General features: G+C 47.7%; 1 protein-coding gene and 1 long non-coding RNA gene across 5 annotated transcripts in view; one reads left to right on the top strand and one right to left on the bottom strand.

The window, feature by feature from the left end:
- Positions 1 to 12,527, bottom strand: part of LOC108491770 — a 23,792-nt gene extending 11,265 nt beyond the window's left edge. Inside the window, exons 1-3 of one of the 3 annotated variants that reach the window (XR_001872916.2) lie at positions 12,423 to 12,527; positions 5,420 to 5,547; positions 263 to 318 (exon numbers count right to left, since the gene is read on the bottom strand). This is a non-coding gene — a long non-coding RNA (uncharacterized LOC108491770). Of the gene's footprint in view, positions 1 to 262; positions 319 to 1,667; positions 3,145 to 5,419; positions 5,548 to 12,422 lie in introns of those variants that run through there. The other 2 variants (XR_001872917.2, XR_001872915.2) reach the window with 2 other exon arrangements.
- Positions 12,528 to 12,708: 181 nt separating this feature from the next.
- Ippk (inositol-pentakisphosphate 2-kinase) overlaps positions 12,709 to 13,783 on the top strand; it is a gene marked incomplete in the record, with an annotated part of 46,589 nt that continues 45,514 nt past the window's right edge. For both annotated transcript variants that reach the window (XM_008852874.3, XM_017803199.2), the window contains 1 exon segment: positions 12,709 to 12,914. In XM_008852874.3, the coding sequence (XP_008851096.1) occupies positions 12,834 to 12,914 (81 nt within the window).

Genomic DNA, 13,783 nt, shown 5'->3' on the forward strand with positions numbered 1-13,783 from the left:
CAAAAACAAAATCCACCACCACCAATAAAGCCCAAACAATCATTTGATCATATATTCCAATAGCTTTGATACTTTTATTACTGAGGATTTATGGTGAGTTGAAATCAGGTGGTGTTTGTCTCCAGTTTTGTTCTTAAAGATCATGTCACCAGAGCTGGAGAGATGGTTCAGCGGTTAAAAGCAGGGCCATTCTTGCAGAGGACCCAGGTTCAATTCCCAGCATCCACATGGCGGCTAACAACTGTCTCTAACTCCAGTTCCAGGGGATCCGGTGATGCTCTCTTCTGGCCTCCACGGGCATTGCAGGACATGGGTGCACTTATATACATACACATACAATAAAAATAAAATATTTTTAAAAGATTGTTATCACCTGTACTCTTTCTTTTGCATCATTAAGTTTAAAAGTTGGTGGCGCATGCCTTTAATCCCAGCATTTGGGAGGCAGAGGCACGCTGATCTCTGTGAGTTCAAGGCCAGCCTGGTCTACATAGTGAGTTCCAGGACAGCTGGGGCTACAGGGAGACCCTGTCTCGAAAAAGACCAGAAACAAAACAAAACAAAACAAAACAAACCAACTTGCTGATTTCTGCAGTGTCTTACTGAGAAAGTAAATTACATTTGTTGGGTTTTAGCACATGCAGGCATAGGAAAGAAATACTGCCCAGATAATGTCATTAACCAAGAGCATACTAGAAATGATCCAGGTGTGATGGCATGGGCTGCTTGGGAGGCTAAGGCAGGAGAATCATTGAGCCTGGGAGCTCAAAGCCAACCTAGGTGGTCCAGTGAGATCTGGTCTAGAGAAGAGAAGAGCAAAGAGGAGGAGAAAAAGAGGGGGAAGGGAAGGGGGAGAACCCCAGGCTCCATGCTCAACAGGTTGTCCTGCACCTCATCTTGAAGTTTCCATGAACCTTGGAATAGCTTCGGAATGTCTCCTTCTCCCCACACCTGCTCTACAGGTGATCAGGGATGTAGTTTCCACTTTGCCAGGGATGTGCCCTGGCATGTGTTTATAGGTGCAGTGGGTTTAACTCTGGCAGCACAGTTGTGTAAGAAATGAGCTAACCCTGCTGTGACCAGATGGTCAGTCATCTGATCCTAGTTTATACCCTGGAGTGAAAGAAAATTAAATCCCCTCCTTGCTCAACCTAGGGGACTTACCCAAGGTGTCCTTAGCAGTGGCCACCAATACCTGCCACTTGTTGGAGCTAGTGACACTTCACTCTTAGTCATGTACCTAGCTGAAACTGGATCCACATCCCTGGGGACTGTGTGACCATGGCTTCTACCCTTAGGGGGCCTTCCCCCTCAAAATGTTGAAATTTCCATTGAATCCTATCCTTCCCTTCTTAGAATTCTACCACTTCCCATTGAGCTGAGGAATGTGCTCAGCTTTCCTCAGGGTCTGTCTTGTGTTCTGTGTAACTAGGGTCAGGTTGGTCCCTACCTCAGGGCATTTATACTTGCCCCTCACACTCCTGGAAAGTCTTTCTCTTGCTCTCTCTCTTTAAATAGTTCATTATTTTTATCTTATGTGTATGAGGTATTGCCTGCATTTTAAGTGCACCTGTGTAATGCAGAGCCTGCGGAGGTCAGAAGAAGGCATCAGATCCCCTGGAATTGGAGTTTTGGACGGTTGTTGGCCACCATGTGTGTGCTGGGAACTGAACCCAGGTCCTCTACAAGAGCAGTCAGAACTCCTAACCACTGAACCATCTCTCCAGCCCCTCTTGGTCTCTTATCAGCAATTGTCCCTCTGGCCCCTACTCCCATCATAGCTCCCTGTCCTCCCCTCTCCAAGGCAGTATGCACTGGCTGTTTGCTGTGAGCCTCAGAGAGTTGAATTTTCCTTCCTGGGAAGGTGTATACAATTTCAGTTGTCACAACTGGTGTGGGGGTGGCTGCTGGCATCTAATGAGTGAACACCAGGGACACTGCTCACCATTTGCATCTCCATCTGCATCTCCATATAAGGAAAGAAAGGTTTATTGTCAGGAATTGGCTTGTGTAACTATGGAGGCTGACAGGTCTCAGAGACAGCAGGGAAGCAACAGTGAGTAGACAAACCAATGGCATTTCCAAAGGGTGACACTCCAGCAAGAGCATTTGTTTCAGTTCAAGTCCAAAGGCTTAAAAGATCCGAGGCATGCAGTATTTAACCTCTTTCTCGGTGTTTCTGTTACATTTGGGCCTTCAAACTGAGAGCTGAGCCCCCTCTGTGTGGCTTGGTTCAGTGTTGTAGTCTGAATGTTTGTACTTCTTAGGTTTGTGTATCCTGCCCCCCAAGGTGATGGTATTAGGAGATGGGAGCTCTACGAAGACATTCGGGTCATGGGTGTGGAGCATCATGAATGGGGTCAGTGCCCTGATGAGAAGCTTGAGGGGACTGACTCATCCTTTTGACAGTGTATGGGCACAGACAGCACTGTCTCTGAGGAGCCCTGTCCACCTTGATCTCAGACTTGGGCCTCTAGAATTATGAGAAATTTGGTTGTTTATAAGCCCCCCAAGTCTGTGACATTTGAGTATAGCAGCCTGGGTGGTTAGTTAATACAAGCAGCCTACCACCTCATTCAGAATATGTCCAGAGGATAAGTCTCACAGGTGGCAATGTCTGGGCACCCATGGCCCAGTCATGGTGGCACAAATGAACCCTCACACCATCCTACAAAAACCACAACAGCCTTGAGCTATTAGAATTCTCCAGTCCAAGCGTCAGGAGTCCTAAGACTTAGAAGCTCTGGTCTAGAGTAGAATTTATCTTGATCCAAAGATATGTCCAGGAATGAGTTTCTAGGAAAAGGTATTTGCATATTTATTATTTTGTGGTACTGGGAATCAAATCTTGAGCCTTAAATCTGGTAGGCAAGGGTTCCACCACTGAGCTACACCCCCAGCCCCTGTCGATGTTATATTTTAGTAGATATTGTCATATTTCTCCCAGAAAGATTGCACCTGATGAGCCAGCATTTCACAGTGTCTAAGGAACCTGGGAGCACCAGCATTCACTGTTCTCTGCTTCTCTGAGTGGGGATGCAGTATGATCAGCTGCCTCCATCCTTCCCTGCCATGATGAACTGTAGTCCCTCAGACTGTGAGCCAAATAAGTGTTTCTTCCCTAAGTTGCCTTTTGTCATCCATCTGATCACAGGAAAGAGAGAAGTAATTAATAGCCATTGTGAGGTATTTATACTTTATTTTTTCTTATAGAGAGAAATATAAGCAAGTCTTCCATCAGCAAGTCTAAGAGCTATATAGCCTAATAACGTGAATTGTTACCTATTTTTTCTTGTTGCTTTATTGAAGCAGGATGTCACATAATTCAGGCTGGCCTTGAATTTGCTATTAGCTAAGGCTGGCCTGATCCTCCTGCCTCACGACCCAAGTGCTGAGATAACAGGCATATGTCACCATGCCAAGCTGGGTTAGATGTTTTTTTTTGTTTTTCTTTTTTTTTTTTTTTTTCGTTTTTTTTCTTTCTTTTTGAAGGAGGGTCTCCCTGTAGCCCAGCTGTCCTGGAACTCACTATGTAGACCAGGCTGGCCTTGAACTCACAGAGATCCGCCTGCCTCTGCCTCCCAAGTGCTGGGACTACAGGTGTGCGCCACCACACCAGGCTTTAGCTGTTTTCTAATTATTTTTGCAATGTAGTTCACTGGCTACTGACATGGAGCTGCTGAGTCATCATGGCTTTGCTGGGTCCACACATTGTTAACCTGAGGTGGGTCCATTTGGACAGTGGATTGTCCACTGAGGCAGCAGAGAGGGAACATCATTTCCCTGGAGCAGGGGCTCATAGGAAGGAAGGGGAACTGGGTCTCAGGCACCCCCAAGAGGTCCCCTGGATAGGGAGGTTCCCTAAAAGCAGTCCTAAACCTGACCCTCACTTTCCTTCTGTCTGCACAGTCCCACCTCTAGTTTCTATCCTGGGGGACATAGTTTCTCCCTCTTGGTCCGTCATATAGGAGCATCTTCCTAGAGCCAGTTGGAGCTGGGGAGAGTTGACTCAGTTCCAGCTTCTGGGCAGCCTTATCTATTCCTGCCCCCTCAGTTCTAGTCTGGAAGCATCCTATGGCCCAGGTCTTTGCTATAAACTGGCTCCAGTCTGTTCCTCCACCTTTGGGCACCTGCCAGCTGTTTCCTTAGAGTCTGGAAACCACCACTGGGTAGCCTGGAGGTCATGGGCACCAGCATTCTCTCTGCACATGCAATACTGTAACAACACATACAGTTTCTCTCAGGTAAAGGGGTGTGTGGCTCATACTGGTTAAGCCTGCCCTACACTACACTCTACACTCTGCCCACAGCACTTGCATGACCTGGTGACTCAGGAAACTTCTGGTCTCCTGGGATTTTCAGCCACTGTTCCTAGGATTGTCTCTAAGGCAGGGCCCCTCCCTTACCCACCCTTGTAGGCTACTCCTGCCTGCCTCTCAGGAGTCTCCAATCAGGAGTCCTGTGCTTCCTGCCCTCCTTTCCTCCAGTCCTCTGGGGCTTTGCTCCTTCATCAGCTCTTTCTGCACAAGGCCCTACCCCAGACTAAGGACCTCCATCCCACCAGGTCTTGTCTACGCTTATTCTCTGCCTCTACAGTTAGCCCCAGCCTGGTGGTATCAGTGGCTCCCCTCTGCCCAGTTCCAAGCATACCTCCTGGTCTTTTTCTCAGGCCTTTTTCTTCAGGTTCCAGTGAACCTGAAGCCGAGGGGTGCTTGTGTCCCTTTAGCCAAGCCAAGGGAATATGCCCTAGTGTTTGAGGGTCCTCTTCAAGGCTTCCAGGGCTGGACCCACCCTGGCCTGTGGGGCTGCTGTGCCACTTAAGAATGGTCTCTTTTCACTTGCTGCTTTTCAAAGCACCAGAGTTTGATCCCCAGCACCCATGTCAGGCTCACAGTTGCCTTCAACTCCAACTCCAGAGGATCTGACATACTCTTCTGATCTCCACAGGCACCTGCATGAATGTGTTCATACTTACATATAAATAAAAATAAAATATCTTGGCCAGGCGTGGTGGCGCATGCCTTTCATCCCAGCACTTGGGAGGCAGAGGCAGGCGGATCTTTGTGAGTTTGAGGCCAGCCTGGTCTACATAGTGAATTCCAGGACAGCTGGGGCTACAAGGAGACCCTGTCTCAGAAAGACAAAAAATAAATAATAAAATATCTTTAAAAAAGAATGGTCTCAGGCTGGACAGATGGCTCAGCAGCTAAGAGCTCTGGCTGCTCTTGCAGAGGACCCAGGTTCTGTTCCCGGCACCCACACAGCGGCTAGCAACCGTCTGTAACTCCAGTTCCAGGGTATCCACCATTACCCTTTTCTGACCTCTGTGGGCATTGCATGACACGAGTGCACTTACGTACATGCAGGCAATGCATTCATACACATAAAATAAATTAAAAATAAATAATTAGATGCCTACCTGCCCTTCTCCCAGGTCTTGCCTGATAGTGCTCCTGTTCTCTGGATTCCTTCTCGTCACTGCATCACTTTCTGTTTGTTGAGGCACTGGCATTCCTTCAAAGCTTTCATTAGCAGCTCTGGCCAGGGCTGGAAGACCATGTGGACATGTTCATCCATACTCTGGGTATCAGCAGAGCATGGGTGCAGACATGCATGGCCCAAAGCAAGAGAGTTTAATTCCATCCATCCATCCATCCATCCACCCACCCCCTCATTCGCTTTGTGACTGTTGTTGTTTTGTGGTGCTGGGGATGGAACCCAGGGCCTTGTGAAAACACTGAACTACACCTCCAGACCCCCTCATTCTTTTTATTTTTTTAATACTTGAGATGTAAAGCATTACAAACTCCAGTGAATTTGCTGTATACTCCCTCCCCCATCCTGAGTTCAGGGTTTATCAGTGGCTCCATGTGTAGTTCTTCCTGACTGCATGTCCAGAGGTGTCATATGATGATCATTTGCAGGACTCTGCTCTGTATGAGTGATATCACACCACAGTGCTGGAGTTCTGAGCTATTTTTCTTTTTCTGCTCTCAGCCTTGTGTTCCTGTAACTCATTGTGTTTATAAGTAAATACCAAGTACACTTTAACTGTTGCATGTATGATTTTTTTGTGACTTCATTGTATTCATTCTTCCATTTTTTTTCCTGCGGATGGATATATCTTTTAAACTTTTGTGTGTATATATGTGGGTAAGTGTATGGGGCATATACATGCCACACAGCACATGTAGGGAGGGAGGTCAGAGGACAAACTCTGGTGTCAGTCTTTTCCTTCTGCCTTGTTTGAGACAAGGTCTCTTGTTCGCTGCCATGTGCTCCAGGCAGGTGGCCCTTGAACTCCTGGATTCTCCTGTCTGCACTTCCCATCTTGCTACAGTAGCACTGGGATTACAGATGTGCTCTCTTGCATCTGGCTCTACGTGAGTTCTTGGGCTCAAACTCGGGTCCTCACACTTGTGCAGCAAGCGCTTTACCCATGGAGCCATCCCCCAGCTCTCTGATGGACGTTTAGATTGTCTCTTACTTCCTTTTTTGAGAAAGAGCTGACGTTCTTGTTCCCTTCCACAGGAGGGGGATGCCCTAGATTTTGCAGTCTGGGGTTAGCACACCTTACATTGTTCCACCTTACAGGAGAGACCCCGAGCTGTTTTCTACCATAGCCACAGCCAGACTTTACCATTTTTGCTGACTTCACAGGCTGGGAATGGCATTTCTCTGTCGCATAAGCAAGTGTTTCAGTTTTTGGTTTTGATTTTTACTTGGTTAGTTTCCACGGAAGCCTAGCATCATTGTTTTTTTTTGGGGGGGGTCTTATTTTTTGAGGCAGTGTCTTCCTGTAGCCCCAGCTGTCCTGGAACTCACTATGTAGACTAGGCTGGCCTTGAATTCACCTCCCTAGTGCTGGGATTAAAGGCGTGTGCCACCACGCCCGGCATCATTACATATTTTTATTGGGCTTTTAGATTATGTTCTGAATTTTGTGATCACTTTTCTCTTGATTTGCAAGTCTGTTTGAATGTTGAGTCCTTTATGTAATCTTTCTAATCATAGCACTATTTTTTTCATTTATTTATTTATAGCCTTCAAAGAGCAGCTTTAGGGGTGGGGAGATGGCTCAGTGGTTAAAGTACTTGCTGCACAAGCATGAGTACCCCAGTTTGTGTATAAGTGTATTGCCTGCATGTATGTGAGTGCACCCGTGTCAATGCAATGCATGGAGCTCAGAAGAGGACATCAGATTCCCCTGGAACTGGAGTTAAGGATAGTTCGTGGAGTTCTTTGTGTATTTCAGATAGCAGTCCTTTATCAGATATGTCTTTTTCAAATATTTGCCCCTACTCTGGTTTATTTTCTTGTTCTTTTGACAATGTCTCTTGCAGAGAAAAAGATTTTAAGAAATCCTATCTCTTCAATGATAGGTTTTTTTTTTCATAGATTAAACCATTGATGTTTTATGTAAAAGGTTATCGCTGACCCAGGTGTGGTGGCTCAGCACTAAGGAGGCAGAGGCAGGTGGATCTCTGTGAGTTAGAGCTGTACCTGCCCAGCTGCCCACCCATGTTTATGTGCCCCTGGAGTGCTGGAACACTGCCCCCTCAACCTCTGAATTTGGGCAAGTGGGTAAAATGATGGGCTCAACCAGGAGGGGGTTGTGACCATGCCACTGTGCCACACCCCAGTGCACCTCTCTTGTCCTGGGACTGTGCCTTCAAGTGGCCACTGCACAGAACACCCATGGTTGCCCCAGCCAGCAGCATCATCCATTGGCTGTCAAGGCTTGGATACGGTTTGTAACAGCAAGAGGAACCTGAGAACTCTACAGATTGGTGTAAGGCTGTCATATGAAGCTGTGAAACTTCCCGACTGCCACACAGAGAATCTTGGCTTGGAGGCCCATGAATCAACTGCTGCCTGCTGTGAGGACCTTGTTCCTGCTTTTACCCACAGTAAAACCCTCTGGGGAATCAAATTACTGGAGAATGTCTTGGACCACAGTGGGGTGAGTGAGCCGAGCAAAGGCCCAGAAACAGCCAAAGTGCAACTTGCATGCACTCAGGCTGAGAACTGACTTCGATGAAGAATCCCAAGCATCTCTGATCTGTGATGAAAAGAGAAATCCCTACTTGACAATCCTAAGTAGTGAGTAAGAGAAACAGAAAACAAATTCTGGCTGTATTCTGACTAAAAATCATGAATAATTATAAATTACGGACGTTCTAATGAGATATGATTGACACCCAATATAGATGGCATTGTGTAAGATGGATGGGGGTTCTTCTATGCTAAAAGAGGCCAAGAAATTGGGAGGGGGATGAAAAGGTGAGGGTGGGGATGGGGGAGGGGAGTCAGAACATAATCAAAACACATTGTATGAAATTCTTGGTTCAATACAAAATTTTAAAAAATTCCACCTGTAGATTCCTCTACCTTTATCATTTTCTTCTTTTTTCCTCCCTCCTTCCCTTTCTTCCTGTTGAGACAGTGTCTCCTGTGACTCACCCAGGTTGGCCTCAAACTTGCTACATAGTTGATAATGACTTTGAATTCCTGTTCCTCCCATCTCCACCTCTGAAGTGCTAGGGTTACAGCATGTGGAATATCACATTCAACTTGTGAAAATGAGAGCATCTTGATTACCTGCTTGAGACCTTTACAAGATTGGACCTGTTGATACTCCCTTATCTGAGCAGGGTGTGGAGATTCCGGCCACGTCCCTCCCATGTGCCACTCCCAGCTTTATGTAATTGGACTCCACTTGTATACAGTCTGGGGAGTATATAGGAGGGAAAGTTAAATCAAGGGATGTGGGAAACTCCATTTGTGCAGCCTTTAGGAAGCCGTCAGCTATACTGGGATGGGGCTAAGGTGGAGCAGCTGTGGTGGACTGGCCTCCATGAGGTGTGGAACAGCATGCCTCCTTATAGCAGTTGCACTGTCTCTGCTATGGGTGATAAGACATGGAACAGAGGCTGAGTTTTCTGCCCAGAGGGATAGTCAGGATGGAAAGTTCAAGGGACAAGTTCTAGTGTGTTACCTTCTTGTATGTCTGATGGAGGAGTGTGACTCCTTGACACATGTGGTCCACCAGGGGTATACTGGGATGTCTCTAAAATGGGTGATGGAGCTGGTGAGATGGCTCATAGGTTAAGAGCACTGGCTGCTCTAACAGACCTGAGTTTGGTTTCCAGCCCCTACCTGGTCACTACTACCTATAACTCCAGCTCCAGGGGAATTGAATGCACATGTGTACTTACATGCAGGCAAAACACTCATACCCCTAAAATAAAATAATTCTTTTAAAGCTGGCAAACAGAGATTATAGGCCATCCCTTCAAGTTGCCTGTATGGCATAAGATTATAAGGAAGCTGTGGCAGAAGTTGCATTGCCCTTGCTACTGGTGATAAGACATGTGGCAGGGCTCAGCTGTCTGTGCTAAATAGCCCCTTCTGGATCCAAGAAGTTGGAGCTCATTGGAAAGAATCAAATAGAGAGGAAGGAGAAAATTTGGTAGACAGGATAGTGAGGGAAGTGGACATGATGGACATGGTCTGGGATGCCCAATTCACTGGGCTGGATAAGACTGTTCACCAGAGAGTTACAGAATTTAGCACGGATGCCAGTACTGGTATGGGGATTTTGTAACCGCCAAGCCCTATGATGGGTCATGATCTTTATGAGGTAGGAGGGGCTTGGCAGATCTGAGTGATTTATACTGGCATGTAAATCGGGTTCATAAAATAGAAAGCAATCAAGAGGGGATGAGAAAAAACACATGGGTGCCATTCCAGGTCACTCAAAAGCAAATGTGGGCAAGTTTGTGTTGAGATGGATTTATACTGGCATGTAAATTGGGTTCATAAAATAGAAAGCAATCAAGAGGGGATGAGAAAAAACACATGGGTGCCATTCCAGGTCACTCAAAAGCAAATATGGGCAAGTTTGTGTTGAGATGGAGTTCTAGGGCAAAAATGGACAGAAAGCCAAATTCAGTGCTTATGTGTCTCTGAAGGCTTTAAAGCCTGAGCAATAATTCATTGAAGGAGTAAATGACAGTAGTACAGGTGAAATTGACTAGTCTTGTCCCAGTGGTGGGCAATTAGCCCCTCAGAGTGTGCTGTGTATGTTCTTCTCAGGTGAGAAAGTATAGTGGGGGTGGAGACTGTTTGCCCAGCCAGGCCCTTTCAGGAACCAGTGGCTAATGGAGAGGCAGCAGCCTCAGGGTCTGTTTGGTACCTGGTAGATGTAGGGAGCTGGTGGGCATGGGAGACAAGGGCACAGGCCCACCATGCCAATCGGGTCTCTGACCACCCCCCCAGCCCCCAGCATACACAGGCTGTTGCTACTGCTGTTCGTTGCCTGTCTGAACTAGATGGTTAGGCCCTATTGCTAAAGACACCACACACTGATTGTAGGACATGGAGAAATTAAATGACTATGCTGGAAGCTCCCTTTTGCTAAGTGATGTTTGGAAGTGCTGGGAGGTACTGTGCAAGCAGCTAGGAAAAAATTGTTGCCAGACTGTCTTCATCTGATGCCAGTGTCAATGTTATCAGCGTGTGTTGTGTGACAGTATCCCTGGGGAGACATGAACAACTACTCACCTCAGATATGGAACAGATCAAAGTAAATATACCATTAATCCAATGTGGTGAACCAATGAGTTTTATTTGAATTACAGAAAAATGGGTCAGGGGTTATTTACAGGAGGAGAAATGACCCAAACAGCTGTATCACCAATAGCCCACCTTAGTATGCATGACAACTCACAAAAGCACACTGTTTATCCAATAAGTTATTGTTTTCAGTCATGCAGGGAATCCTACTTTGTACAGTGAGTGGAGGTTACTGAGAATTACAACCTGCCAAGCTGCTGAGAATAAAGTGCCTGTGGCATAGTAGGAATAACCAGGCATCTGTATTACCTCCTCCAAGGCTCAGGGAGATGGTGATACAGCAGTAGAATGGAAAGAATGTAAGAGCCTAAGGGAGAAGTGGAGTACTGTGTGCCTGTCCTCAGGGCACAACATGGCCTTTGCTATCTGAATCAGAGCAGCCTGACTACCAGCAGGAGACACAGACCTTCAAAAGATTTGGTCTGTTGATATTTCCTCATAGAAGTGGGTGGGGCAGGAATTCCAGCCATTAAGTCTGTGCTCCTCCCCAGCTGGATGAGCTCTATCTAAGACGTAGAAGGCTAATTGAAGGAGGGACTCCATCTATGCAGTTTTCAGGAAGTACATCCATACTGGGATGGGACTTTACTGGGCTGCAGCTGTTTAGGGGTCACCTGTAAGTAACCCCTCATCTATGGTCCTATAAGAAAGTATGATCTGTAAACTCATTGGTTCACTAAGCTAGAATTGGGTATGATCATTTCTTTGGTCTGTGGTTGGCACCTTATCTGGAGTGAATAGATACTTGCCCAAGGAAGAGTTAATGCAGCAACTTAGTATCTATATTGGTTGTATTTTCTTTGTATACACAGGCCAAAGCAGTATTAAGTACTGTAGCAGACAATGTAGAAGCAAATGTGATGACCCACTTTTTTTTTTTTTTTTTTTTTTTTTTTGGTTTTTTTGAAAGCAGTATTAAGTACTGGAGCAGACAATGTAGAAGAAAATGTGATGACCCACTTTTTTTTTTTTTTTTTTTTCTTTTTGGTCTTTTTGAGACAGGGTCTCCCTGTAGCCCCAGCTGGCCTGGATTCACTATGGAGACTAGGCTGGCCACGAACTCATAGAGATCTGCCTCCCTCTGCTTCCGGAGTGCTGGGATTAAAGGCGTTCGCCCGGTGATGACCCACTTTTAAACAGTTACAAACTCATCAGTCATTTTTCTTTGTTGGCGAAGATGCAGCTGCTAAAATATGTAATGTTTGTTTTCAAAAGAAAAAATATATCTTAAAACATTTTCTTTAACTTATGTAATATTGAAACTTCTGACTATTGGGCTCTGAATCCTTTTGTTTTTCGAACAGTGCTTCACTACGTAGACTACTAGGCTGGCCTGGAACTGTAATTCTTTAGCCTCTGCCTCCTAAGTGCTGGTATTAAGGCGTGGAACGCCCGGCCAGGAAACATTTTAAAGAGCAACGCGGTCCTCCAGCGATCTGCTCTTTAAGGTAGCTCTACCAGGCAGTGCCATTCTCTTTTCTTCATCAAAAGACAAACTGAGGCCGCGGTTCTCCGCCTTACCGCGCAGAGCAGTCTCGTGCTCCACCTGCATCTCTGGATGTCACCAGGCAAAAGTGTCACGGTGAAGTTCCTTTGCCTAGCCGGGCCACATTTCCCCGCGTGACATGTGGACAGCAATGTTTTCACTTGTGGACAACACCTAAGGGTTGTGCCTGAGGTAATCCGGTGAGGGTGCATGTCCATTCTACAGACTTGACAGCGGAGGCTGTCACCCAGCGCCTTCCTACAGCTCCCTGACTGAGCAACCCCGGCCCTAGACTCACCGGCACGGAACAGACTGCACAACAGACTGGATCCCGGGCGCCGAAGAGCCTCCGACACTTCGCGCCAGCCTCACATCCGGGACCAGGTCCGGAAGCCTCCCTTCCGGTTCCCAAGACCGCGCTCCGGAAGTGAGTCACTCTGCCAACACATAAGATGGCCTCCGTCCCATCTATCGCCATGATGGATGGAGGTAAGGTGGGCGGGGACCCGGAAGTTGCCCGTTTGGGGCATGGCGGTCGTCGGGGGCGTGGCTTCCGGCCGCTCGAGGCTGTGAGTCGCCGCGGCGTAGAGCGCAGGCGGCGGCTGACAGGCGCTTTTCTCCAGACGGCTGCGGCGGGAGCCGGGTGAGGCGGGCGGGCTTTAGCTCGCTTCCCCGCGTCCCGGCCCGCGAGGCTCCAGGGCGCTGGGGTATGGACGAGGGGAAGATGGACGAGAATGAATGGGGATACCACGGCGAAGGCAACAAGAGTCTGGTGGTGGCCCACGCACAGGTGAGCGGCTGACGGTCGGCTCGGCTGCGGGCCTCACCCGACAGAGCCGGCAGTTCTGTCCCCCCACATCTTCCATTCTGGGTCGAGGCCGCTACCCCAGCGTCCCCTCAGGTGGTTCCCTTCGTACCCCCCTCAATAGGCTCCTCAGCTTCGTACTCGTCATACATACCCCATCTCCATTGGGCCCCCTTTCCAGTCCTCAGTAGTCCTTCCCACGCCCTGTCGGGGCCGCGTGGCCTCATGCTGTGCAGCCTCCGCCAGGATGCTCATCTTACTGCCAGGCCACCGTGGGCAGCCTGGACCAGGGCCTGGGCAGCACTGGGGGAAGTGCTTAGAGTGCTGTCACTCTCACCATGGAGTTTAGCCTCGTGAGGTGACGGAGCTGCTGTTCTTCCCACTGCTGCTGTTAATAACCCGGCGCTGCCCACAGGTTCGCCTCCAGAATCGTTTAGAATTTAAACAATTTCCCCCTAATTCGACTAGAAGGGAAATTTGAGAAACTGCAGTGACTCTTAAGGAGGTGAATCCAGAATATGGATTCGTGCGCAGCCCCAGATTTCTCTGACATCTTACAACCTAGCAAGAATGTGGTGGGCTGGGGGAGTAGAAGGCGGGGAGAGGGTTAGACACCCGGAGCCGGGACGATTCCTAGTTCTGCCACTGCCCAGCGGAGGATCAGTGGTTGCATTTAGAAAGTGAAGCTACAAATAGCATGAACATTGTAGAATTGGAAAGATCGGCTGAGCAGGAGCTGGACAAGTTATGCTTGGCAAGTGATGCCTGGCAAGTCATCTTCTTGGACGTCTGAAGCAAGCAGAATGGAGGTCAGTGCTCTGCCCCATCCAGCACTGTAGGGATTGTGCAGGCAA

This window comes from Nannospalax galili, unplaced genomic scaffold (assembly GCF_000622305.1).
Source record: "Nannospalax galili isolate Female #2095 unplaced genomic scaffold, S.galili_v1.0 scaffold1532, whole genome shotgun sequence".
NCBI lineage: Eukaryota > Metazoa > Chordata > Mammalia > Rodentia > Spalacidae > Nannospalax > Nannospalax galili.